General features: G+C 42.2%; 2 protein-coding genes across 2 annotated transcripts; both read left to right on the top strand.

Moving 5' to 3' along the window:
• The first annotated feature begins 1,156 nt into the window (after positions 1-1,156).
• Positions 1,157-10,346, top strand: LOC111587503 (uncharacterized). Its single transcript, XM_023297482.3, has 8 exons — positions 1,157-1,439; positions 2,820-2,929; positions 3,800-3,884; positions 3,975-4,170; positions 4,526-5,592; positions 5,730-6,529; positions 8,032-8,238; positions 8,345-10,346. The coding sequence occupies exons 1-8, from the start codon at positions 1,288-1,290 to the stop codon at positions 8,587-8,589; spliced, it is 2,862 nt and encodes a 953-aa protein (XP_023153250.1). The 5' UTR covers positions 1,157-1,287; the 3' UTR covers positions 8,590-10,346.
• Positions 10,347-15,523: 5,177 nt separating this feature from the next.
• Positions 15,524-23,038, top strand: mpdu1b (mannose-P-dolichol utilization defect 1b). Its single transcript, XM_023297473.3, has 7 exons — positions 15,524-15,674; positions 16,899-16,964; positions 17,206-17,338; positions 17,500-17,585; positions 18,886-19,004; positions 19,241-19,351; positions 20,728-23,038. The coding sequence occupies exons 1-7, from the start codon at positions 15,548-15,550 to the stop codon at positions 20,860-20,862; spliced, it is 777 nt and encodes a 258-aa protein (XP_023153241.1). The 5' UTR covers positions 15,524-15,547; the 3' UTR covers positions 20,863-23,038.
• The last annotated feature ends 2,051 nt before the right edge of the window (positions 23,039-25,089 follow it).

Genomic DNA, 25,089 nt, shown 5'->3' with positions numbered 1-25,089 from the left:
TTTCTCAGAGTAGAAGCTAGATATTTAGCTAGCTGTTACTGCTGACCAACAGGACAAACTTACTGATAGAAGAAGTCAAGAGAAAAGTAAAATGAATTTGTCTTATCCTGATAACATGAGGTAGAGTGAGACATTCGATAAAGCTGACAATGTTATGAAAATATGAAAAATGGAAGTGAGGACACGCACTACTGTTCAAAAGTTTGGGATCATTTAGAAATGTCCTTATTTTTGAAATAAAAGCATTTTTTCAATGAAGATAATAATAAATGAATCAAAACTCCAGTCTAAACATTGTTAATGTGGTAAATGACCATTCTAGCTGGAAACGGCTGATTTTTAATGGAATATCTACATAGGATTACAGAGGAACATTTCCAGCAACCAGCGCTTCTGTGTTCTAATGCTACATTATGTTAGCTAATGGTGTTGAAAGGCTGATTGATGATTAGAAAACCCTTGTGCAATTATGTTAGCGCATGAATAAAAGTGTGAGTTTTCATGGAAAACATGAAACTGCCTGGGTGATCCCAAACTTTTATTTTTTATTTTTTCCCAAACTTTGGAATGCTAGTGTATGTTTGCTCTACCCATTCTTTTGGAAAACAGTTTGATGATGTTAATTCCAGCGTTTCATGTGATTCACTGTTTTCTTCTACCAGCTAAAAATGTTATGCTAATAGGGTTGTTGGGGTACACACGTCCATGCATAATAATTATTATTTTAAGTATTTTGTTGATTTACAAAATGTTTCCACAATTACCACAGACATCAATGGAAAAAACAATGCCAAAAAAAGGAGATTTAAATTTCATTTTAACTGTTTTATTTGAGATTCAATTTGGTCCGGGGGGGGGGGGGTCTCCCCAGACTTATTTGGTATTTTAATAATATTTTCAAACATTCTTTTCTCCCAGTTTTTTTTTTTTTTTTTTTTTTAAGATTTAGTCTCAGGACAAGTAAATTTACACAACAACTGCATGCTTTATTATTTTGTACATGGATTATTTGAAAATTTGATGGGTGGGATGTAAAATGTCCTCCAATTCTGGAATGACCCTGATAGTCTACAACGCAATTTATTTGACGAAGATTTGAGATTTGAGCGCATAGATTTAATTGCGCCTCCGTGTGGATATATAAGAGGTCACAACGCCCTGAGACGCCACATAGCTGCTCTTTCCATCTATGCCCAGAAATAAAAGTTGTCATGCAGCCCCGTTAGCCTGTAGGTCTCCGTGTTGTAGAGGTGGGTGCTCCCCATTTTACCGAGAGAACCCCAAAGGATGCTGTGCACATGCGTGTTGTGCAACACCGGAGCACGAGAGGTAGGGAAGGCAGTCCTAATGGCGGAGAATGTACGGTCGCCTTTTGACTACCGGGAACCACCGACCCTCGACAGCGACGGGGATGGGAGCAAACCGCCGCCGCTACGGGGGTGAGTGAGCGCATTGGGACTCTAGGTCGTCTCCGCGAACGCTTGTTTTCACCAGGAATTCGTGAGGAAAATGCAAGAACCCGCATCCGTGTAGTTGTAAGCCTTTATTCGCGTGCATGTCTCCGGCGCTATTTTGCAGAAAACAGAGAAGGTAAAGGGGTTTTTAGTTTGCCCGTGGGCTGCAGTTGTTGTGCCTCTGAGGTTGCTTTTCCCTCCCTCCGGCTCGCTTTGCAATTTTTCGGAGGTCTTCATTTTTTGTTGGTTTCAGAAGCATGAGCGTTAGCTGCTGGAAGCTAACAGGCTAACCGTTTAGCATTAATGTTAGCATGCAGCCAGGAGGTATCATCTGCTCCGTCAGTTATCTCTTTCAGCGATAGTGTCTGTCACTGATTTCTTGCACTGCAGATCTATGAACATTTAAGTCAACACTGTGGAAATCATTCATCAGTTCTTGTCTGCTTAGCTGGTATAAATCGTGATGTGTGGCTTATTCGGCGGTGAGTAAACAAAGTTGCTGACCACGACCAAAATGCATTCCAAAACAGTTGGCTCTCACCTGGCTCTGTGGATTAGGGATGTATGTTGTGTGTATTTTCTAACTGCGTTTACACAGTCTGACGTAATGAAATACAGGAATGGGGTCATTTCCAGTAAAATAAGCCATTTGATAAATGTCACACCCCTAAGCTGCAAGCAAAGCCTCCACACTGACTGCGTGTTTACAGTAGATTGGCTCTTGATCACATCTCAGCTGTTTTATTTCTTACTACCAAATTAGAGACTATTGTACTCCTGGTCTACCAGCTACACAGACAGGATGAAAAACCAGGGGTAGTATTAGGCTACGGTAAGTTGATCAGTCAAGTAATATAATAGTAATTATGAAATGTCAGAATATAGTGAAAAATGTGGATCAGTGTTTGTCAGAGGTCAAGGTGACATCATGAAATGTCTTGGTTGGTTGACAACCCAATGATATTCAGGAAAGAAACGTGGAAATATTCATATCCCCCAAAAAAGTTACAAATTACTTGATTATCAAAATAGTTGGCGATGCTATCAATCTATTCATTGATGCAGCTCTCAAAAAGCGTATGTCCTGGATTCAGAAATACAAGTTTGAAAAAGTCTTTGTATTAGTTGTTTGCCAAATTAAAAACACAAATTGAAGGGAAAAAGGAAGACTAATCATTGCTGTCACCATGCCCAGAAAAAAAGTTCCTGCCTTTTTTGTTGTAATTTTTATTCTGCCGTAGGTATAGTACATGCTCAGCACATTTCAGCTGGCCTCCATCAAAATATTTACAGCAAGAAGGTCTCAAGCACTGTTTTGTCTGAGTGTGTCATTATGCTTGATGAAGCTGTGATTTGTTTTTCCAGCCGCGTGTGTGGGAGAAAAAGGAAGGGGACACCTGTGAAGGTGTGTGACCGAGCGTATGTAACAGAAGATGAGGAGGAGGAGAGCATGTCGGAGCACAGCTACAGCCCTGGTATATGTAGAAACACACACAAACACATTGCCATTAGAGTGGTGTACCAGATTGCAATGCAATGCTTTTTTTGTGTAAGCTAGCTCAACAAAACCCAAAACCCCAATCATGGTCATCAACTTTCTTTGTTGATAGTTTTTTTTCACTTGGCTTTGTGCATCTTTACTGTGTTATGTGACTCTTTATCCAAACAAAATGGACTGTGTGCCATAATGAATGATATGTGGAAATCACTTTAGTTTGTAGCCAAATCAAAATGAAATTACTGTTATTGAGTAAATGTTCTCTGTGATAAATACAAATAAACTAATCAGTTTACTGATATTTGTTCTATTAGTAAATCAGGACCAAGCATAAAAATGTATTTTTGCAGTTTTCTGCACCACCAACTTCATGCATGTGGGTTCCCATGGTAATGTGGTGCGTGCAGTTTGTGCTACTGCATGGCTTCGCTCAGTGACATTACGAAATTATAGCTCAACAGTATTGCAATATAACATATTTCCTATACTAAGGATCTATGCTGCTCATAAAGAATTGTCACTAAAAGAATTTGTAAAATGATGGTCCTTCTTATAGATGATGTAAATCCGAAACTCTGAACATTAACTCCTCTGCGGCAAGTTATCTGTGCAGCATAAGTTACCGTGGTGATTTAGCCACCTTCATGACAGTGAAAAACTCTGGCCTTAGGCTCAACATACATGACAAACCCATTAATCTTGCTTTGTAGTACTGCCCTCTGGTATATTTATCCACTCTGATGCTTTTAAAAAAAACAATTATGCCTTGTTGCACCTTCCTTCTTTCAAACATAAGGCCTTTTGGTGGCAATAAAGTGCTACATTTAAACGGTTCACTCTCTCCCAGGTAATGGCCAGTATCCAGAGGGTGCAGAAGACCGCCTCCCTCCACCTGGCAGTCCCTACTACCTGCCGGATCCCACTCAGCTCTGGTAACAAGAACCCCTCCTACCACTTGGCCCAGATTCTTTTTTTTTTTGATTCGGAGAGTCATGTTGTTAATACCAATTTATGTTTTCCAGTGTTCCAGAGTTGGGGGAGGAGGGGGCAAGTGGTGTTAGAGGACCGGTGCTGTTTCATCCGCCGCCCAACTGCCGAATTCGAGAAGTCCACTGTGGGACCCAGGTGCGGCTGGTTGTCATAGCAATCCGAGACATTGCCAAAGGAGAGGAGATCACGGTGGACTACAGCCTGACAGACTGGGGCGAGAATGCAATGGTGAGCCACTAAGCTGATGGGTAATTGGGGTAAAGAGGTTAAAGATGCTGGTATTATGCTGGAATGTCCTTTTAGCCAAGCCTCAAGTTCTTTGTGTAATAAACCGTCGTTGCTCTGAGGTGACAGTCAACTGCACTAATGTATGGTTCTCCAGTTTAAGCAACAATTACTATACTATATAGTATACCATTCCCTCAGTTGGAACCAATGAGCTCTGGCTTATTTCCATAGACAAGTTAAGGAAAATGTTGCTAACCTTATTCTTGAACTTCAGCTGTCATAAAAAAGTAGATTGTCTGTATACAGAAATACTTTGGCATAACTTGTTTGGTTTTGTTTTCAAATCTCTAACCAGGAGGAGGAGGCTGGCCCCCACCCGTTGTCCCTCTCCGTTTCTGATTACCTGACCCCCTCCTGGTCATTATCGCCCTCATCCTCCCCACTCACACACTCTGAACCTAGTGATTCAGACCGAGAGGAGGATGAAGAGGAAGAAGATGATGACGACGACGACGATGATGAAGAAGAGGAAATTGAGGAGATACGGGGACGAATGCTTCGCCGCCGCAAGAAGCGCAAATTGCCCCCAGCAGTCAATTCAAAGAAGAGGGGTGCGCCCACCTCCTCCAGAGGACCAGGACGCCCATGCTCCTCCTTCTCCCGCCCAGCACCTGTTGCACCCCCGACTAGATCCCAGCCCCAGCCCCCAGTAAGTTCCCTGGCACCCCCAACCACCAACATAAACAATAACATCAATATAAACATTGGCAGCTCCAGTGGCGCCACAGTGAGCCGGCGACAGCACTGCCCATACTGTGGCCGCCACTTCCGTTCCCTAGCACGCCACCTGGAGAAGCACCACGCCAACCAGCCGGAGGTCAGAACAGCCATGGAGATGTCACACCTCCACAGCTCATCAAATGGCAGTAACACACACCCCCACCCCATGTCATCTCCCACCTCTGCCGCTCAAAGTCATTCCTTTGCTGTCCCTCAGCCGTCTGCCTCAAACCCAAATCCGCCCTCTCTTTTCACCAGGGAGAGGGAATCACCAGCTACTCGCTCCAGCACAGGCAACGTCTCCTTCTCCCTTTCACTTTCTCCACCTGCTTCGGCTCAGCCTGCAGCCGCTAAGAAGGGGCCTAGCTTACCACTGCCTGCTAGAAAATTCCAAGCACCTTCTATGGTGTCCCAGGTAAAGAGTCCCTCACCACCTTCCACGCCTACTCCCAAAAGGGGTCGCAGGATGAAAAAGGAAAAGCATGAAGAAGTGCAAAAGGTAGAGGTGGATAGCTTAAGAAATCAAGAAGACCTGGTTCCACCTCCTACACCAGAGCCAGACATTGATCCAGATGAAGAACTGGAGCTGAGTGGAGAAGGAGAAGAGGATGCTCCAGAGGAGAAGAATGGAGAGATTGTAAGGTGTGGTTGAAATGTTGTCTTGTTTTGCTCTGCTGTGTCTGATGCACTTTCTACTCAATTACCTTGTGATAGATGACATGTTGGTTGATTCACGGGGATTTTAAAGGCATTTTTTCCTCTCTTTCTTCTGTTTGTAGCACTCACAGGCATCACATGTCTCCGCTACTCTCTTCCCTTTCTTGTTTGGTCCTCTACCTCCGTCACCAACAGCATTCGTCTTTCCTTTCTTTAACCCGTTCTCCTCACTCTGCTGAGGCCTGGCGCCTGCTCTGCCACTCCAGCCTCTCTCTGCTCATCCTCTACAATCGCCATCGAGAATGTGAGGTGGCCAAGCTCACTATCCAGGACTACCGCAACCGAATCACGCCCCAGACCAACTCCAGCACCAGTTCCCCATCTGGCATGGAAAGCCTCCTGTCTTCCTTTGAGCGCCAGGTCCTCTGTCATCTTCCACGAGCTGGTGTGTTAGGCAAGCGTGGTCGCGTCCAGCCTCTTATTCTCCCGCCTCACTGTGAGTCTTGCCTGGACCTGCTTCTTCGAACCAGCCCCAATGTGGGTGTGGACCCCGAGAGCCCCTACATCTTCTCCCGGCCCTACCACTCTCCTGCCACCCCTCTCCGGGGCACAGACCTCTTGAGAAACCTGGCCCGGGCCAGCGGGGCTAAGAACCCTGGATCCCTGACGGCAACACGAGTGCGGCGGCAGGTAGCCATCCTTACCCAACTGCTGTTGCTAGAGGAGGGGGAGGGCCAGAGTGGAGCTATCAAACGGCTGGAGGACTTCCTGGAGCGAGAGTACCACGTGACCCAGAACTGCTCCACTATCATGCGAGATCCAGCACTGATGGGTCGTGTCGGCCGCGTTGTTCTCTATGGAGAGAGGGAGGGTGTCCTTTTCAGAGGGATGAGCCTGCAGCACATCTGCCTTGAGTTGGACGGTAAGGAATCGGACACTTTTTTTTTCTTCAGTTGAAAGTGGTGAGCATGAGTCGATATATAGTGCATGAATCGATGATTCTTTGTACCGTTTTGTATTGGAAGTCGCAGCATTGTCTGTATTGTTTTATTAAATGATAAAAAACACGCACAAAATCATAGTCAGGAGAGACTTTGTCCAATAGTCCACATAACTTATTTCTTGTGTGGCTATTATGAACTCGTATAATTAAACAATTTGCATCACTAGATATAAATGTATAAATATGGAAGGGCCTTTTTATGCTCGTGAACATTCTGGGGAGTGTTCCTGTTCACTAAACTGCTAATAATTGTTGGACAAAATAAGATGGCTCTTAACAAATATTTGAAATGGAACAACAGTGGTCCCTCGCCATATCGCGGTTCACTTTTCGCAGTCTCACTGTATCGTGGATTTTGAAATTGCATTTGGTATCGCGGGTTTCTGGCGGTATATATGTATTTTTATATATTTAGTATTGTGCCTGCCTTTTATGCACTCTGCAACTGGCAGATGCTTTTATTTTGACACACTGAGAGTAGCGCTATTACTCATGTGGCAGGAAGTCATCAAACACACCACACTTCACACTCACAGTCCTGACAACATAACACTTAACCAAACTAACTAGGCTGACTAAACCACAAAAACACAATAAAACACACCCACTATTAACACTGCAACACTAACACAAACCACAATAATGACACTTAACCCCCCATCACCCCAAACTCCCATGGTGCATTGCAGCACAACAGTTCAGTCATAGTGACCGGCTCTGCATCGTGACATTATTTTAATTATTTTTGTGGTAAAATATGCATTTTCAAGCCTAAAAAGATGAAAACAATATAAAAAGATAATAATTAATACATATTAAAAGAATATTTAATGACATAAATTAGTAGCATACAACGCTGGATGCTTATTGGCTCAGCGACCGTAGCATCAGCCTCCTCTGTCTGCATTCAGCATCTCCTCTTGTCCATTCCACATAGACATCTGATCGCTGTGCATAGTGTTGTTCTGCAGTGTGTGGGGAGGATTTATAAAGCCTTAAAATATATATATATAAATAATATGATAAATATGGTCGCTACTTCACAGATTTTTGTTCGATTTGGGGGGGGGGGGGGGGGGGGGTGTCCTGGAACGTAAGCCTAATGATAGATGAAGGACCACTGTATATAATTTAATTGTTGAAAACAAATCAACACATTTGATTGTGAACAACAAAACTGTGTGCATGCATGTTCCGCAAAACCATGTCATGGCTACATTTAGGAGGAAATTCTAACTAGTTTTTCAGTTAAAAACTTTGTCATAATAAATTTGCTAGAGAATGTAAGTTGTGGATGTTAAAGCACAACAGTCTACAGTCCCCAGTTGCTCCTCTAACAGACTACTGCTAACCCAAAAGATTGTGGACTTTGTTGTTAGCCATTTGATGTGGATTAACTCGTCTCTGTTTCTTTCATTCAGTGATGTCTGGCAACTCAGCAGATTCCTTTTCGGAAGATTCAGAGGCAGAAGAACAGAAAGAGGACGTTAAGGAGAAGCAAGAGGTGGTGCCGAAAAAGAAAGGGCCAGGCCGACCTCCACGGAAGAAGAGAGCACCCGTTCCTGCACCCCCAGTCGGCCCATCTTTAGCGAATGTCCATAAAAAAAGATCTGTTCCTCCAAAATCAGGTAACTGTCAGTAATCGTGTGACCTGACAAACATTCTCAATAATCTGATTCTATGTATTTTACCTCCACTCATTACCACTTTGGGACTCTTACCCCTCTCTCACAGGGAAGCGTGGTGTGCTGAAGCGTCCCTGGTCAGAGGCTGAGCGTGTAGCAGTGGAGACTCACCTAAATAGAAACCTCATGGAACTGCGCGTCCCTGCAAAGGCAGACTGCGAGCGCTGCCTCGAACTCTGCCCCCTGCTAGTGAGCAACCAGCGAGACTGGAGGGCTATCAAGTTTTACGTCCACAATCGCATCCAACTACTGAAGAAGCAGGGCAGAAGGGAAAGTGCTGCGGCTGTCTGCTAGGGCAAAACAGAGATGTGTATAAACCACCAGCAATCACAATGAAGAGAAGACTCTTGGTCATGGTGTGTTTTTTCCTTCTCTTTCCTTTCATGGGTGCAGTCCCTAAAGTTAGGTGCATTCCGGATCTCATCCCCATGGCTGTAAGGGATACAGGGCCCCAGACTAACTCTATTTTTGCTGATTGCACTGCACCTCCCACCGTGGCATTGGCATAACATCTCACTTTGCTAAACATCTTCTTATCAATAGACACTAAAATGACCAATGTTCCCCTAAAGGCCTTGCATTGAGGGCTGCAGTAGATGCTTCTAGGTGGCAACAGTGTACTCTGATAGATGTGTGAGCTCAACTTTGGAAAGAGTGAAATAGGGTGTTCTACTGTCAAATTTGCCCAAGATGATTGAGGATTTTATCCACATGCGCCGTTTTCTGCACATGTAGGTGCCCTCCGCTTTTTATGAGCAGAGCGCATTTATAGTGTAAATACTGCAGTCATTTTCATATAATGGTGGGAAACTAAATCATGGTTGTGATTAATATATATTGAATTTTCCAGCCCCACTACTACGCTAGCCATTGTAATTGAATGACTTGCATTGTTTCCTTCTCTGGTTCAGTCAATATGTCCTTTCATGCATCTGCAGTCAAGTGTGTCTGAGGCAGGCGTCTCCCTCTCCACCTCCTCTTTCCTCATTTTGTTTTTACAATAACTAGCTAGTGACCACTTTATCTTTGGAAGACACAACAGCAAAACAGCTTGGTTTACACATCAGGCTGGCACAGACTGACAGAAGAAATTAATACTTTTCACCACTGGGGCTAACGCAGTAACTACATGCCCCGCTTAGTGACACCGAAACAGTCTAATGATCATCAAACACTCACACGAATGTGACCACTTGAAAATCTAACTAGCACACTTCAAATATAAGGTCAGATATGCGACCGTTTTGGGTGCGGTCTGGAGCCCTGGAGAGTAGTGTAATAAAGGTGACTAAACTAAGAAGACAGGGGGGTTGCTGTATTTCAGAACAGTGCATATTCAGTGTTGCGAATTCCCAGTGTCTGTTTTTGAGATGTATTTTTAAGTGGTTGAACAAAATGTACTGTTAAGTGTAAATATGAGAACAGGCACAGTGAATGCTTTTTTTAAAGATGAATTTTTACTTTATTAGATAGCTGACAGTCGAGAATGGCAGGATATATGGGAGAAAGGATAGATCTGTGATGTGGAGTGCACTTTAGACCAGCAGGACACATTACAGCACATTGTCCATGGTCTAGCATTTGCCTCTACTGAAGGCTGATGACCAAACATGAAGCTTTGAAAAAAAACAATGGTTCTGAACTTTAATAATCCCCACAGGTAGACAACATGTCTTGTGGACTCAGAAATGTATACTTGTATAAGTTTGTGTTTGATACTGACTGACATTTTGCCCCAGCCCATGGCACCCAACTGACTAGTGTATTAAAAAAAAGTATTCTTCAAAGTCTTTGACCATAATGCACATGTGAAGTGTTTTGTGCATACCTTTTTAACATGATCATAGACTAGTATGTATCAAGGCAAGCCTACTTGAATTTATTGCGTATCATAATTAAAAAAAAAAAAAAAATCAACACATGGTCTTATTCACATTGTAAATACTTCCTAATCTATGAAGGTATCCAGTAGTGGTTACAAAGTTGGTTATGTGTTGGTATGATGTACATACTGTATATATTATCTGTACTTATTAAAGTGTATGACAATTTGCTGTGTTTTCATAAACTGGATTGTAAACTAAATTTTAGATTGTAAACAGTAAATCAAAAATGGCCACAAATTCAGATTCCAAATGGATTGCTTTTATTAAAGAAACATGGAACAATTTTACTATTCGAGTCATTAGCAAGACATCTAAAACGAGATGAAAAAGCATTAGTTTGAAAGTAAAGTTGTGAGGAGGAAATAGGGGGGCCAGGATCGAAATCACCTGAAGTATTTCAACTTACTGCCATTTCATAGTTTAAACCCAGACACGTCAGTGGGAGGAGGATGCAGGCAAAAATAAATCTGTGATTTGCCAAAATACATTTAGAATTTCTTTTGATGTAATAAAGCAAGATTACGGTTAGTAATTCAAAATGGCAGCCTGCTTTATCCAGTAAAGACAACTTTATGAAGCTCAGAATCTTTGTTTGTGCTCCCCCCACAGAAGCCAGTTTTTCTGTCCATCTTTGGTCTCCTATTATCGTCCCTTTTTTCTTGTAAGGAACCCATGTGGACAAAGAAGCCACCACACAACTCTTCTGAGGTCTTACCCAACTCCCAGTTTCAAGCTGCAGTTGATGTCATCATACACCCTGTTCTCCTCATTTAACCATCTACCTGACATGTCACTGGTAGACTTGCGTGTTTGTTAACGGGGGTGGTGTGTTTGGTGTCTGCCAAACATAGCATCTAGTCTGATGGCAGAGAGGCTCAGTTTTGTTTTGATCAGATCAAGAACCTTCTTCCAGTCGACTTCAGATTCTCCCACATGCCTTCTAGTGAACTCTAGATTCATTGTGAGCTTTTTTAACAGTAGCTTTCTGTTTGCCACCCTCCCATAAAGCTTTGGCTGCTGAAGAACAAAGGTGTCTGCACAGTCTCTCACATGACGGACTCTAAAGCTTGGAAGTCTTTTAGAGAAGTCACTGGAGTCCTGGTGGCTCGCTTCATTTGTGTCTGTCTTGTACAGTTTCCCGGTTTCTGAGGATAGTCTGCTTTAGGCAGATTTATGCATGCACTCATTTCCTTCCATTTCTTTGGATTTAACTGTACTCTGTTAATATTCATTCATCCATTATCTATACACCACTTAATCCTCATTAGGGTTGCGGGGTGCTGGAGTCTATCCCAGCTGACTTCAGGAGAAGGCAGGGAACACCTGGACAGGTCGCCAGTCTGTCACAGAGCTACATATAGACAAACAATCACTCACATTCACACCTACGGACAATTTAGAATTACCAATTAACCTCAGCATGTTTTTGGACTGTGGGAGGAAGCCAGAGAAAACTCACGCATGCACAGGGAGAACATGCAAACTCCATGCAGAAACATCCCAGGAATGAAGGGACGCAAACCAGGGATCTTCTAGCCGCCAGATGAAAGTGCTAACTACCTAGCCACTGTGCAGCCCAGCTAATATTCCATGACTTTCATATTTTCTTCACATATCCTTTGACTATACGGAAACTTGAGTTGTATGGAGGGTTCTTTTGTCTTCACGTACTTCCTGTCAGGAGTACTGATTCACCAGTGACTAGTTATTCAAGATACAGGGGTCTTTAAATTACTTGTGACTCGTTCACTCGACTCAGATGATCTCCATTTCACTAACTATGTGACTACCGGCACCAACTGTCTGCACCTGTGTTGAATTAGGTGAGTCACTTTAAAGGAAGTGGATACTTTTGTAAGCACCTGCTTTACACTTTATATTTTTAATTAGGTGACATGACTTTGTAAAGATCTGTTGTTATTTTGACATTAAAACATCTTTTTTTGTAAATTCTTGTCAAAAAAGCCAAATCCAATTAATCATATAATTAATGTTTTTTTTAAATTAAAAGGGAAAACTTCCATAAGGGTTGAATACTTTTTTAAAAAAATAAAAGTACTTTTTTTTTTGTAAATTCTTGTCACCAAAATTAACCCTCTGATGCACGAGTCAAAAGCGACTCAAATCCAATGGAAAATGGATATCTCCAGACCCACGCTGTGCATCAAAGGGTTAAACTGATCATGATTCAGTGTTAAAAAGCTATTAAAAAGGAAACCTTCAGGAATCATTTTTCTAGGCAATGTGTTTATGATGGTGGTTAAGATGATTATGAATCATAACCACTGGGCTATCAAGATGGCAAAGTAAAACAATGGATTTGATTTTTGGAGAACACCCACGGGTTGCTTTTTTTGATTGTTGATAATCTTTTTTGAGCAGATAGTTTTTGAACTGTCTTATCTGTACAGTGAATATGAAGCTACAGGAAGCAGCTTCTTATCTCAAGCTAACTGAATACAGCTACCTGGACCTCTAAAACTTAATTATTATGTTTTATATGCTTAATTGCACAAAAACTGCAGTGCTTAAAAAGCAGTTCACTGTTGTGCCAGATTATTTTTTTTGACTCTCAACATAAAACTAATGTCTTTTACAGCTCCATATTTACCACACACAGATGTGATACCACATAGATATATATAGAAGAACACAGTATTAAAAGTAGTTTTTAAAAAAACAGTCTGAGATTTCAACCTGTTGAGCTTTATAAAAGGGATAAAATGTGAAAAATTCACCTCAGATTGATCATTTGATCACCTACAAGCTGAATCACTTGAAAATAATTTCAATTCAGCTCATTTTGAGAAATTTTCAAGACCTGAAAACCCTGAAATGCGACATTCTTCAAGGATGTAATAGTATGTTTTTTGGGGGGGGGTTTTTTTTTTTTTTTTTACTCTCACCCCTTTGAGGAGTGCTCAAAGGGGTGAGAGGGAGGATGGAGGAAAGAAGGGTGAGGAGAAGGGGAAGGCAGATGAAGCTAGACAACATCCAGTGGCTCCTTCACCTTCAACTCATGTTTTTTTCTTTTGGAAAAAACGGGGCCAAAAGGTTTTTTTTCTTCTTTTTTTCTTCTTTGGCGTTTTCTTCCTCTTTCTCGAGAAACTGTTTCATTGTTTCCTCCAAGTCTCGCTTTTCAGATTCCATCTCCTCTTTGAGCTTCTCTAGATGGTTCAGCTGATTCTTCCACTCTTCCTCTTTCTGCTGGTGTTCAGTCTCCTGAACCAGCATCTGATCTTGGATGGTGGAGACCGTCACAGACAGAGAGTTGTTGACGTGGTTCAGCCTCTGAATTTCTTGGACTTTCTTTTGGTCTTGCAGCTGCTGCTCCTCTCTCACTTTTGCTAATGCCTGATCCATGTTCTCCTTCATGACTGTTTTTTACTTCCATCTCCTCTTTTTGCTTCTGGAGGATGCTGATTGTCTTTCTGCAGTTCCTGGTGCTGCTTCTCCTCTCTCAGCCTGGTTAGTCTGTGTTCGATGACAGCTTCGCTCAGAGCCAGCTTTTTGTTGGCGTCCTGCAGCTCTTTATTTGCTGTCTGCAGCTTCACGTTCTGCTTCTCCAGTTTTTTGATTTGCTCTCTGAGTCTCGTCTCTGTGAGCATTTTGTTAGTGTGCATGCTCTTCATGTGCAGCTCCAGATCGAGCTTCTCTTTCTTCAGCATTTCATTTTCCTCCTGAAGTTTTTTATTCTGCTGTCTCAGCGTTTCAGTCTCAGCATCGAGGTCTTCTGTCTGGACTTTTCCATTCTCCCCCAGCAGCTCAGACAGTCTGACGATCTTCTCGTCTTTCTGCTTTATCTCATCTTCGTAGTCCATGATGTCTCCCCATGACATGGACTCGCTGCTGGAAGAGTCGTCCTCTTTCAGCTGGTTGTTGTTCTGGACTTTATCCGTCTCCAGCTCTTGACATCTCTTCTGACTTTTTTCCAGAAGGAACTCTAGTTGGCTGATCCGGTAGCTGTCGGCCTCAGCCTGCTGAACGAATCGCCGCTTTTCACTGAGCAGCTCTTTAATCTGACGGATGGAGGCGTCCAGGGATTGCTGTATCCCAGTGAAGTCGGAAGGTCCATTCTGATGTTGAGGAGGGCCATTAAAACCTCCTTGGCGTCTGCTTGAGTTAAGCCTGTAAGACATGGTGCTTGCTCGTAGTTTGTCGTTTGTTGACTGCTGATCCCTATCCGGTGATGCTAGTTTGTTAGAATTTTCTTTGCACATTTCGACAATTGTTCATCCGATTTCCCTGAAACTCGGTGGGTGTGTCACTGGTGACCTGTGGAAGCACAGTGTCGAGGTTGAAGCAGATCGGATGAACAGAGGCCGTTTTAGGGTTCTTTTTGTGGTCCTCTGCCTGACCTTTGGCTGCTTGTGGGTAGAGCTGTTGTTAGGCACTGGAATAAAAAATAAACATCAAATTTTACTGCAGCCATGAAAGCAAAGTTGGAAACAGGCCTCTTTTACAAAAGCTGCAGCTACTTTCTGTGTTTCCTTTCAATCAGACTGAAAACATTTCAAATTCAACCTAAAAAAATAAGTGATAGCTCACACATTTCAGCTTTTTTGTATACAAATATACACAGATCAGGCATAACATTCTGACCACTGACAGGTGAAGTGAACAACACTGATTATCTCTTCATTGTGGCACCTGTTAGTGGTTTGGATATGTTGAGCAGCAAGTGAACATTTTGTCCTCAAAGTTGATGTGTTAAAGCAGGAAAAAGTGGTGTAAGGATTTGTTTGACAAGGGCCAAATTGTGACGGCTAGACGACTGGCTCAGAGCATCTCCAAAACTGCGTAAAATAATTTCATAGCAATGTAAGCTTGCTGCTGCCATATTTTGCACTATATGATATATGGTATCACATAGATATGAATAAGCTAGCTTACATTGCTATGAAATTATTCTTACACACCACTTTTCTGTTAGTTGTGAATGCATTTTGATAAAAGTTGTAATTAGTTTCAATATATTCTTTTGATTATTAATGCGCTTTTACGCACCATCGATTTATGTACTGTCCAATATTGCGTGTATGGCAAATCTCATACAGATACCCTGGCTCTGTCACTGTTGTGGATATTTCTAAACTAATCTATGAAAAACGTGAAAGAAAAGAGATTATGTCTGAATGTTGTCAGTTTAACTGACTGATGAAAAAGCACTACTTCGTATCCTCTATATGTTTTTTTTGTTTGTTTGTTTTTGTTTTTGTTTTTGTTTTTTTTTTAAACAAAAATATTTATCTATTTCAATCCTACTAATTGCTTTTTTCAGTAAGCGGAACCTTCGTCGTGCCATGGGAGCTGGTCGGGGCATATATCTGTTACACTAAACACCAACGTTACAGCTGATCGCCACAATGGCAGATAAACCTGTTTTGGTTCAGGGTTCCTCTTTCATGGATCCCTTTAAAGGACTTTTGTTGACATATTTTATGCCAGAATCATGCTACGACGAGTTCTTCCTCAATTTCAACTTTTTGGACGGTGAGAGGCTTATTTCTGTTTATTCACGGCAGACCAATAGCCGACAAAATAGAAGTAAAGTATTACATCGTGTCATGTCGTAACGATACACTTAGATTGTTGAAACAAAAGAAAATGCTTTATGGTTCTGGGGCGCATTGGTTTTCTTTTAACCTATTTGTTTTAAAGTGAGATTCTTAAAGCTTAGCATTAGTTCAAAAGGTAACCATATTCGCATACAAGTGCACACAGACAAAACAGTAACCTAATTTAAGCTACTAATCTCCTTCAAAACACTCATTCGTAACCCACATTCAATATGAAACGGTACATAAACTAGTCTGATCACTGGTCTATGGTAACTCAAACTTACTAGTAATGTTGCTTTGTGCAACACCTCCACGGTCCTCCTTCTAAACCTCTTTGTGAATTGTGTGCTGATGGTAGTTTAGATTGTAGATAACATGGGTGAATAGAGGGGTGTAAGTCTGACATAGGCCAGCTTTCTTTGTGCTGTCTCGACTAAACCTGGAACCAAAGCAGAGATAATGGGTATCGCAAAGGCTTATCAATTTTGTTAACCCAGGTGGACTTCGTCAGGCTCCATAAAAAGAGGCAGTGCCTGATGCTTTCTACTAACATGACAGTTGCACATTACTCCTAATCTTTAAACTTCATTCATGATACTCAAGAAGTGCATTTAGGTCTGAAACTGTCCCATCATAATGAAGGAATCATGGAAATCACTTCAGGGAAAGTCAAATTTTAATTAATGTTATTGATTGAATATTGTGAATGATAAAAATCAATACATTTTTGTATTTGTCTTCCATTAGCTGCAATAACAATAGTGTAAAACGGACCTGCCAGCAATTCAGGAAAAGAAATAAAACCATATTTGTAAAAGTTTTGCTTTCCCAACTGAATATGCAACACAACACATGCAGTTTCCCTCCTCTAACTGTATCGCTTCATTCAGTGGAATTACTAGTGCACAGCTCCACAGGTTTGCACATCTAATGTTTTCTCTTCGCTGAGAATCAATATATCACACATAGAGAAAATAGTCAGGAAAATAATTGATAAAAGGGTTGCATTTATTATTAGATTTTTTTTAATTAGTTATTTTTTAGAAATGAAACTGCGCAAATGTTCGCCTTTCGATTCTCTAACTGGTGCCTGATTTGTGCATGCATACTAATCCTTCACACGTAGCTTTTAATTTTTTTTTATATTTTGTGTCAGTGCCATGTCTGAAGGTTGTACTGAGCAAAGCCCTGGGGATCGGCATCATCCTGGGATCAGTGATGGGTAAAACACCTAACTTCCTCACCTTGTCTTTGTTACTGCTTTATATGGATGCTTGACTTAGGTTAAATGTAAAATGTACATTCATTTCAGTTAAATCTCCGTATTTAACAGTTTTTTTTTCAATGTTTAGTCAGTGAAGCTAAAAAAAAATGATGACTTTTGATTAGTTTTTCATAGAAAAAGTTGAATATTTTTTGTACCTGCGCTGTTTACATCCAGCCTACTTCCTGAATGTTCACAGTGAAGCTTCCTCAAATCATAAAGCTGATGGGAGCAAAGAGCGCTGAGGGGCTGAGCTTCAAGTCTTTGCTGCTGGAACTTCTTGCCATCACAGGAACGATGGCCTACAGTATTGCCAACAAGTTTCCTTTCAGGTTGGGAAATATTCCAGTCATCTCTGTAAAGTCTAAATGCACATGGAGAACTCTGACGTCTACGGTATCTGTTTGTGTAATCACTGTATGATTGAACTGTATGTTGACTAAATCCTTCTTTGCTTTCATATCTTGAGTAACATGTGCTGCTGTTGCTTTAGTGCCTGGGGCGAGGCTCTGTTCCTCATGTTGCAGACAGTCACCATTGGTTTCCTCATTCAACACTACGGAGGAAGAACCAGCAAAGGTAAAACTTTGCATGTGCAGTCAACAGTTACCAATACTAGTTTGGTAAGTGGAGAGTTTGAAATGAATGCAGACTGAAGTATTTCCCCTTTAAGTAAAGTGTACTGTGCATGCAGTGGATATTACCTAAAAGGTGAAGTGTTTTAGCTTCTGCATCTTCCACAAGAAAAGCTATTTTACTTTTTATTTCAACTGCTTTTGATTTTAGGCTTATCAAGGCATTATAGTATACCAGCATGTTGGGCAATCTCAAAAGTAGGATTTTCAATACTGTCAAAAATACAGACGGTCCTCATTCAATTTAACTAAAGCGGCATTGAGGTGTTGCAGTGCACAGCTTTTACCACCAGAGGTCAGTGTCCAGTTGCAGAACAGGCAGCTAAGTAGGGAACACCATCCAACCTGCAACAAATATGATTAGCCAGTCACCTAACCAACCTTCCAACCCTTGTTGCAGGACAGCTGTGACATTACAAACTCGACATTTCCACTTTATTTTTACTGAAAGCCAGGGCATAAGACAATCTGCATTGTGTGGTTCTTGTGTTTATGTTTGAGATAGAGTGACAGAGAAAGGTGGCAGCTGAAATGGTATTTTTTTCTTCTTTTTTTCTTTTTACACACATCCATTCATATACTGTATGCAGGTGAAATGTCAGGAAGTTATAAAGAGAAGATTCTGCCCGAGTCTTCCTGGTTTCAACCCATCCTAATCCATGTGGATGTTTACATTGTAAAATAAAACAGAAATAAAGCCTGCAAAATCACCAAGCCAGATAGAATCAATAGGCATTCCTTCCTTCCTTCCATCGGCTGTCATCTCCACATACTGGAAGAACTACACCGCACCCGCTGTCTTAAAAAAGCATCATAAAAGACACTTCTCACCCTGGCCACTCCCTCTTTGAACCTTTGCCATCAAGTAGACGGTTCAGGTCTATCAAAACACGGACGAACAGACTCTAAAACAGTTTTTACCCAACAGCAATAACCACTCTCAACTCTGTTAAACTGTGAAACAAAAGTAATATATCACAAATGCAATAATGAGAATATATAGGAAGTGAATATGTACACTTGTGTGTGTGAGGGTTGATGTTTCATTAATTTATTTTAGTGTTTATTTAAGCTATTTTTTATACCCTGTTTTTATATTAGTTAAACTACTTTGTGAATGATACACTGACTGGATTGCATTTTTAATTTCATTGTACTTGTTACAATGACAATAAAAGTTATATATTCTGTTCTATTATTGGTTTGATTTTGACCCTAACATCAGTTTGTTTCTCACCTACCAGGTCTCCTGTTTCTGGCTGTGTATTTTAGCCTGCTGGTCATCCTACTGTCTCCATTCACTTCCATGTCTGTGGTGACCTGTATGCAGGCCTCTAACATGCCAGCCATCATCATTGGCAGGGTAGGCAAACACAATACAAATCTCACCCATGTTTAATAACAGAATGCTTGCATTTTTAATAATCATTTCTGATGGCAGGGAAAAATTGTGATGTTAAGCTTTTTTCAGTGTGTCAATACAGTACTCTTATGTCTGCTTCCATGGTTACAATACAAGCAGGAAGTGGTAGTTGCTAATTCAGAATGAGCTTCATGGGTGCTGAAGCAGAAGACTGACGATCTATGTGGTTGTTTCAGCTGATCCAGGCAGCCACTAACTACCAAAACGGGCACACCGGCCAGCTCTCTGCTATCTCTGTTTTCCTGTTGTTTGCTGGATCCCTTGCACGAATCTTCACCTCGCTGCAGGTAAGAGAAAGACTGCATGTGCACCGAAACACACTCCGTTCAGCCATGCGCTATGGTTTTCATTAAGATTATTCTTCAGCAGGAAGTAGAGCAGGACGATGATGACAGTTATTTGTTACACTTATCTACAACAATGGGCGGCATGTTGGTTCAGTGGCCGTTACTGTCACCTCACAGCTTGAAGGTCCTCTGTTTGAATCTCAGCCTGGGATCTTTCTGCATAGAGTTTGAATGTTCTCCCTGTGCAGCGAGGGTTTTCTCCGGCTCCCTCCCACAGTCCAAAAACATGCTGAGGTTAATTGGTGACTCTAAATTGTCCGTAGGTGTGAATGTGAGTGTGATTGTTTGTCTCCATGTGTAGCCCTGTCTTCTCCCTAAGTCAGCTGGGATAGACTCCATCCCCGCACGATCCTACAGAGGATAAAGTGATGTATAGATTTTGGATGAATGGATCAGTAACAATTAATTAAAGAATTTTCAATTAAGTTCAGAGTGTTTTGTGATTATAATTGAAATAAAAAACTGGAGTATCCCATTTACATTAGTATTCAGACCCTTCACTCAGTTAAAGCACATTTGGGATATTTGACAGCCTCGAGTTCTCTTGGGAATGATCCTACAAGCTTGATGCACATTTCTTGTTGAAGTTTCCGTCATTGCTCTTAGCAAAATTGTTCAAGCTCCACCAGATGTATGTATGGAGAGTGTTGGTGCGCAGCCTTATCCCCGGACTCACCAGAGAAGCCATGTTGGGTGAAGGTCGGGACTCTAGTTGGGCTACTTCAGCACTTTCATAGAGGTTTCCTGAAGTGACACCTGGGCTTTCTTGGCAGTATGCCTCGGCTCGTTGTTTTGTTAAAATGTAAATGTCCCAGCCGGAAATCTTGAGCACTCTGAAAGCAGATTTCAGTCAGGAGAGATCTATATTTAACTGTTTCATTGGTCTACTGGCAGTTCTGTGGATCTCATGGCTTGGTTTCATACCTTATATAACTTTATGTAGACAAATGTGTGCCTTTCCTTAATATGTCCTATAACTTAATTTAGGTTCACTCAGCTCTCCAGGTGTACATTAATCAAGTTGTAAGTTTGTCAAGGACCACTAGGGTGCATCAGAGCTCAGTTGTGTTGTAAAAAGGGTCTGAAAACTTTTTTAAATGGGAAATTTCAGTGGTTTGTTTTTTTTTCAGTAAATTAACAAAAATTCCCAAAAACCTAAGTTTGCTTTGTCATTGTGGACTCTGTTTTGTAGATTTACAAAGAAAATTAACAAATTGAATCCATTTTAAGATGGCTAACAAAATGTGGAAAACATCACAACATCTAAAAACTTTCCAGCGGTCCTGACTGTTTCAAGCTATACTGTTTCCTTACAGGAAACTGGAGACGCACTGATGGCCCTCACCTATGTCATATCGTCTGCCTGTAACGGCATCATTGCCCTGCAGGTTCTGTACTACTGGAACAGCTCCCTAGAACACAAAAAGAAGAAGAAAAAGAAGAGAGAATAGTCCAGTCACTAAACTTCAATTATAGAGCAACACTTTCCTTGTTCAACTCAAGATGCTCTCACAGAGGGGTCTCTTAAACTACAAAGAACAAATTGACATGTGATTTGTGTGCAGAGCCATTGGGAAGAGTGGGGAGACCTGCGGGATCCAGACTCCTCTCCTACTGTACATTATGTGGTTATTACATTCCTTTATTATATTCAGCTGTTATCACATGGGCGTGTTAAACTGTTAGAATTGTTGAAATATGTGTGGATTTTTCACACCCTAGACTTCTAATCGAATTCTCATCATCAAAGTTATTTTCTGGGTAAAGCAGTGTTGATCTTGACTGATTTGTTATTTTTCCATTTTGCATAAATATAATTTCAGACTTGCTAATATATGTTTAATGCTGGATATTATCCTATCATCTGTGTTGGAGAGGACATCAGATTACAGAACTGATGCTGTCACTGATTCGCGTTTGTACATTTGCACACGATGCTAAATTCCACTAATTTGTAACTCCTGTAAAAACATCACCGATCTCGATACCAGCTGTTACGTAAAGGTGAAGCCCTAAATGAAATGACAAGAGATTTGGAGTAACCAGACTCAGATTTAAACTAGATTAATGTAGGATTTATGGTCTGTCTGAACTGGACCTTTTACTGACCCACCATTCACACCCACAAAGACAGTTTACAAAAGCACATTCTACATGCAATTACTTATATAATGAATGTTGAAAAGTGAAAGATTACTCCTTTTTCCCACAAAATGAAATAGACCCAAAGTAGAAGTATCCATCAGAAGATGGTCCACTGTGGTCATAACAGGGTGGATATTGTTAGTAACAATACTCAGGTAGGCTGTGGCGTTTAAATGATGCTCAGTTGGTACTAAGGAGCCCAAAGTGTGGCAAGAAAATATCCCCCACACCATTACACCACCAGCAGCCTGAACCGTTGATACAAGACAGGATGGATCCATGCTTTCATGTCGTTTCCACCAAATTCTGACCATCTGAATGTCACAGCTAAAATCAAGACTCATCAGACCAGGCACCGTTTTTCCAATCTTCTATTATCCAGTTTTGGTGAGCCTGTGTGAGTTTAAGCTTCGGTTTCCTGTTCTAAGCTGACAGGAGTGGCCCCCGGTTTGGCCTTCTGCTGCTGTAGCCCATCTTCTTCAAAGCTGGATGTGTTCTGTGTTCAGAGATGGTGTTCTGCATTCTTTAGTTGCAACATTTGAGTTAATGTTGCATTTCTGTCATCTCAAACAAATCCGGCCATTCTTCTCTGACCTCTGGCAACAAGAAGGCATAATGCTTGGTTTGAACTTCAAAAGGTCATCTTGATCACATCTACATGCCTAAATGCACTGAGTTGCTGCCATGTGGTTGCTTGATTAGATGTTTGTATTAAAAAGCAGTTGAACAGGTGTACCTAATAAAGGTTCTATTGAGCGGTGCATTGATAATCCCACTGAACGAAGCTATGTAGTTTCAGTACTGCACACTGTATGTGTTGTTTTCCCACAGAAATCTATATGCATTTAGTGGGTGATGCAGAAAATCAACAGTAAGCTTCTATTTTGAGGTCTGTATTTTTACTGTAGCCCACCTAACGTTTGTTGTTGTGGCTCACCAGTAGAATCCTTGGTTCATTGTCCATTCATACATTCTGGCACTGGGCTCAGAAAGAAAACACATAGCCAGTGCTACTTTCCTAGATAATTCCATTCCTTTGAGAGCAAATAATCTTGTGTGTATCCAGTCTGAACACATACTGTAAAAATTGTGTAAAACTGCTGTGACCCGTATTAAATAATGGGATCACATCAAATTGCGTGGGGTTCATACTTGCTGCACGTTCTCATGCTTGATCAGTGTCAATCCATGCAGGAAGCTGTGACCAGTCCTTGGCAAACCTGGAAAGCTTACATTGTGAAGCAGCAACAGATTGGCACATTGACAAACGCTTAAATGTGACCAACCTAAGTGCAACTCCAGACAAAATATGTAAGAAAACCAATATTTCTCCCTACATAGTTTCTGAGAAATTCCCTGGCACCCAACATCTGTCAAGAAAGTTAAATCTAATGGATCCTGAAATGGTATGTGATTGTAATAATGCATGTGCTCATCAGATGTGAGTGAAATAAAAATGTGTTGCTGAAATATATAAACAAATGTGTGTGTTTTGTAATTTTTTTTATTCAGTCTTTGTTTGATTAGGAAGTCCTTTGAAACTTGTGTCTTTTTAGAATAGAATAGCTTTATTGTCATCATACATGGGGACATGATGAAAATATAAATAGCTGCTACTGGACGGTTCTCTTTTTCAAGGGAGCTCTGGCCGAGAAGGAACAACATTATACAGTTACAAAGATCATAAATAATGCTTAATACAATAAACAGGTGAAACGCAAATGCTCAACACAAAATGCAAGTTTAGAAGTAGCTGTTGCACTGTTCAGTAACAAATCAGGGACACAAACTCTTGAAGCTGCAGCGTGTTCTGAAGGCTATTTCAGGACCAGGGTTAAAACAGGAGAATGCCGCTTTACAAAGCTCGCAGAAAATCCTGGGTACCCTGTAGAAGAGCCATTTAAATAAATTAAAAGTAGAACTGCTGTTGGTAAGAGACAAAAACAAATCTACGAGAAGGGAGTTTACCAAGAAAAGAAACTAGATTACAAAGTACACCGTGATACGCCTTTCTGGCGCCACCTCACACCAGGCCTTTTTGGTCTGTGGGACTCCGGAGGCAGTTGACAGGTATCGGCTGGCCAAGCGGGCTGCGGCTGTCGCCGAGGCAAAAACTCGGGTATGGGAGGAGTTTGGCGAGGCCATGGAAAACGACTTCCGGACGGCTTCGAAGACATTCTGGTCCACCATCCGGCGTCTCGGGGGGAAAGCGGTGCACTGTCAACACTGTGTATAGTGGGGATGGTGCACTGCTGACCTCAACTCGGGATGTTGTGAATCGGTGGAAGGAATACTTCGAAGACCTCCTCAATCCCACCGACACGTCTTCTGATTCAGAAGCGGGGCCTGGGGTCTCGGGCGTAGATTCTCCCATCTCTGGGGTCGAAGTCGCCAAGGTAGTTAAAAAGCTCCTCGGTGGCAAGGTCCCGGGGGTGGATGAGATCCGCCCGGAGTTCCTCAAGGCCCTGGATGTTGTGGGGCTGTCCTGGTTGACACGTCTCTGCAACATCGCGTGAACATTGGGGGCAGTGCCTCTGGATTGGCAGACCGGGGTGGTGGTCCCTCTTTTTAAAAAGGGGGACCGGAGGGTGTGTTCCAACTATAGGGGATCACACTCGTCAGCCTCCCCGGGAAGGTCTATTCAGGGATACTGAAGAGGAGGGTCCGCCGGATAGTCGAACCTCGGATTCAGGAGGAGCAATGTGGTTTTCGTCCCGGCCGTGGAACTGTGGACCAGCTCTACACCCTCAGCAGGGTCCTTGAGGGTGCATGGGAGTTTGCCCAACCAGTCCACATGTGTTTTGTGGATCTGGAGAAGGCTTTCGACCGTGTCCCTCGGGGAATCCTCTGGGGAGTGCTCCGGGAGTACGGGGTAACGGACCACCTAATACAGGCTGTCCGTTCCCTGTATGACCGGTGCCAGAGCTTGGTCCGCATCTCCGGCAATAAGTCGAACTCGTTTCCAGTGAGAGTTGGACTCCGCCAGGGCTGCCCTTTGTCACCGATTCTGTTCATAATTTTTATGGACAGAATATCTAGGCGCAGCCAGGGTGTTGAGGGAGTCCGGTTTGGTGACCTCAGGATTCCATCACTGCTTTTTGTGGATGATGTGGTCCTGTTGGCTTCATCATGCCAGGACTTCCAACTCTCACTGGATCAGTTCGCAGCCGAGTGTGAAGCGGTTGGGATGAGGATCAGCACCTCCAAATCCGAGTCCATGGTCCTCAGCCGGAAAAGGGTGGAGTGCACTCTGCGGGTCAGGGATGAGGTCCTGCCCCAAGTGGAGGAGTTTAAGTACCTCGGGGTCTTGTTCACGAGTGAGGGAAGAATGGAGCGAGAGATCGACCGGCGGATTGCTGCGGCGTCCACAGTAATGCGGGCGCTGTACAGGTCTGTCGTGGTAAAGAGGGAGCTTCGCCTTTCGGCTCAGCTCTCAATTTACCGGTCGATCTATGTTCCTACCCTCACCTATGGTCACGAGCTTTGGGTAGTGACCGAAAGAACAAGATCGCGGGTACAAGCGGCTGAAATGA

The sequence above is a fragment of the Amphiprion ocellaris genome, chromosome 23 (genome assembly GCF_022539595.1).
Source record: "Amphiprion ocellaris isolate individual 3 ecotype Okinawa chromosome 23, ASM2253959v1, whole genome shotgun sequence".
NCBI lineage: Eukaryota > Metazoa > Chordata > Actinopteri > Pomacentridae > Amphiprion > Amphiprion ocellaris.
Note: the sequence above shows the minus strand (reverse complement) of the source record. Positions and strands in the feature narration are given on the sequence as shown.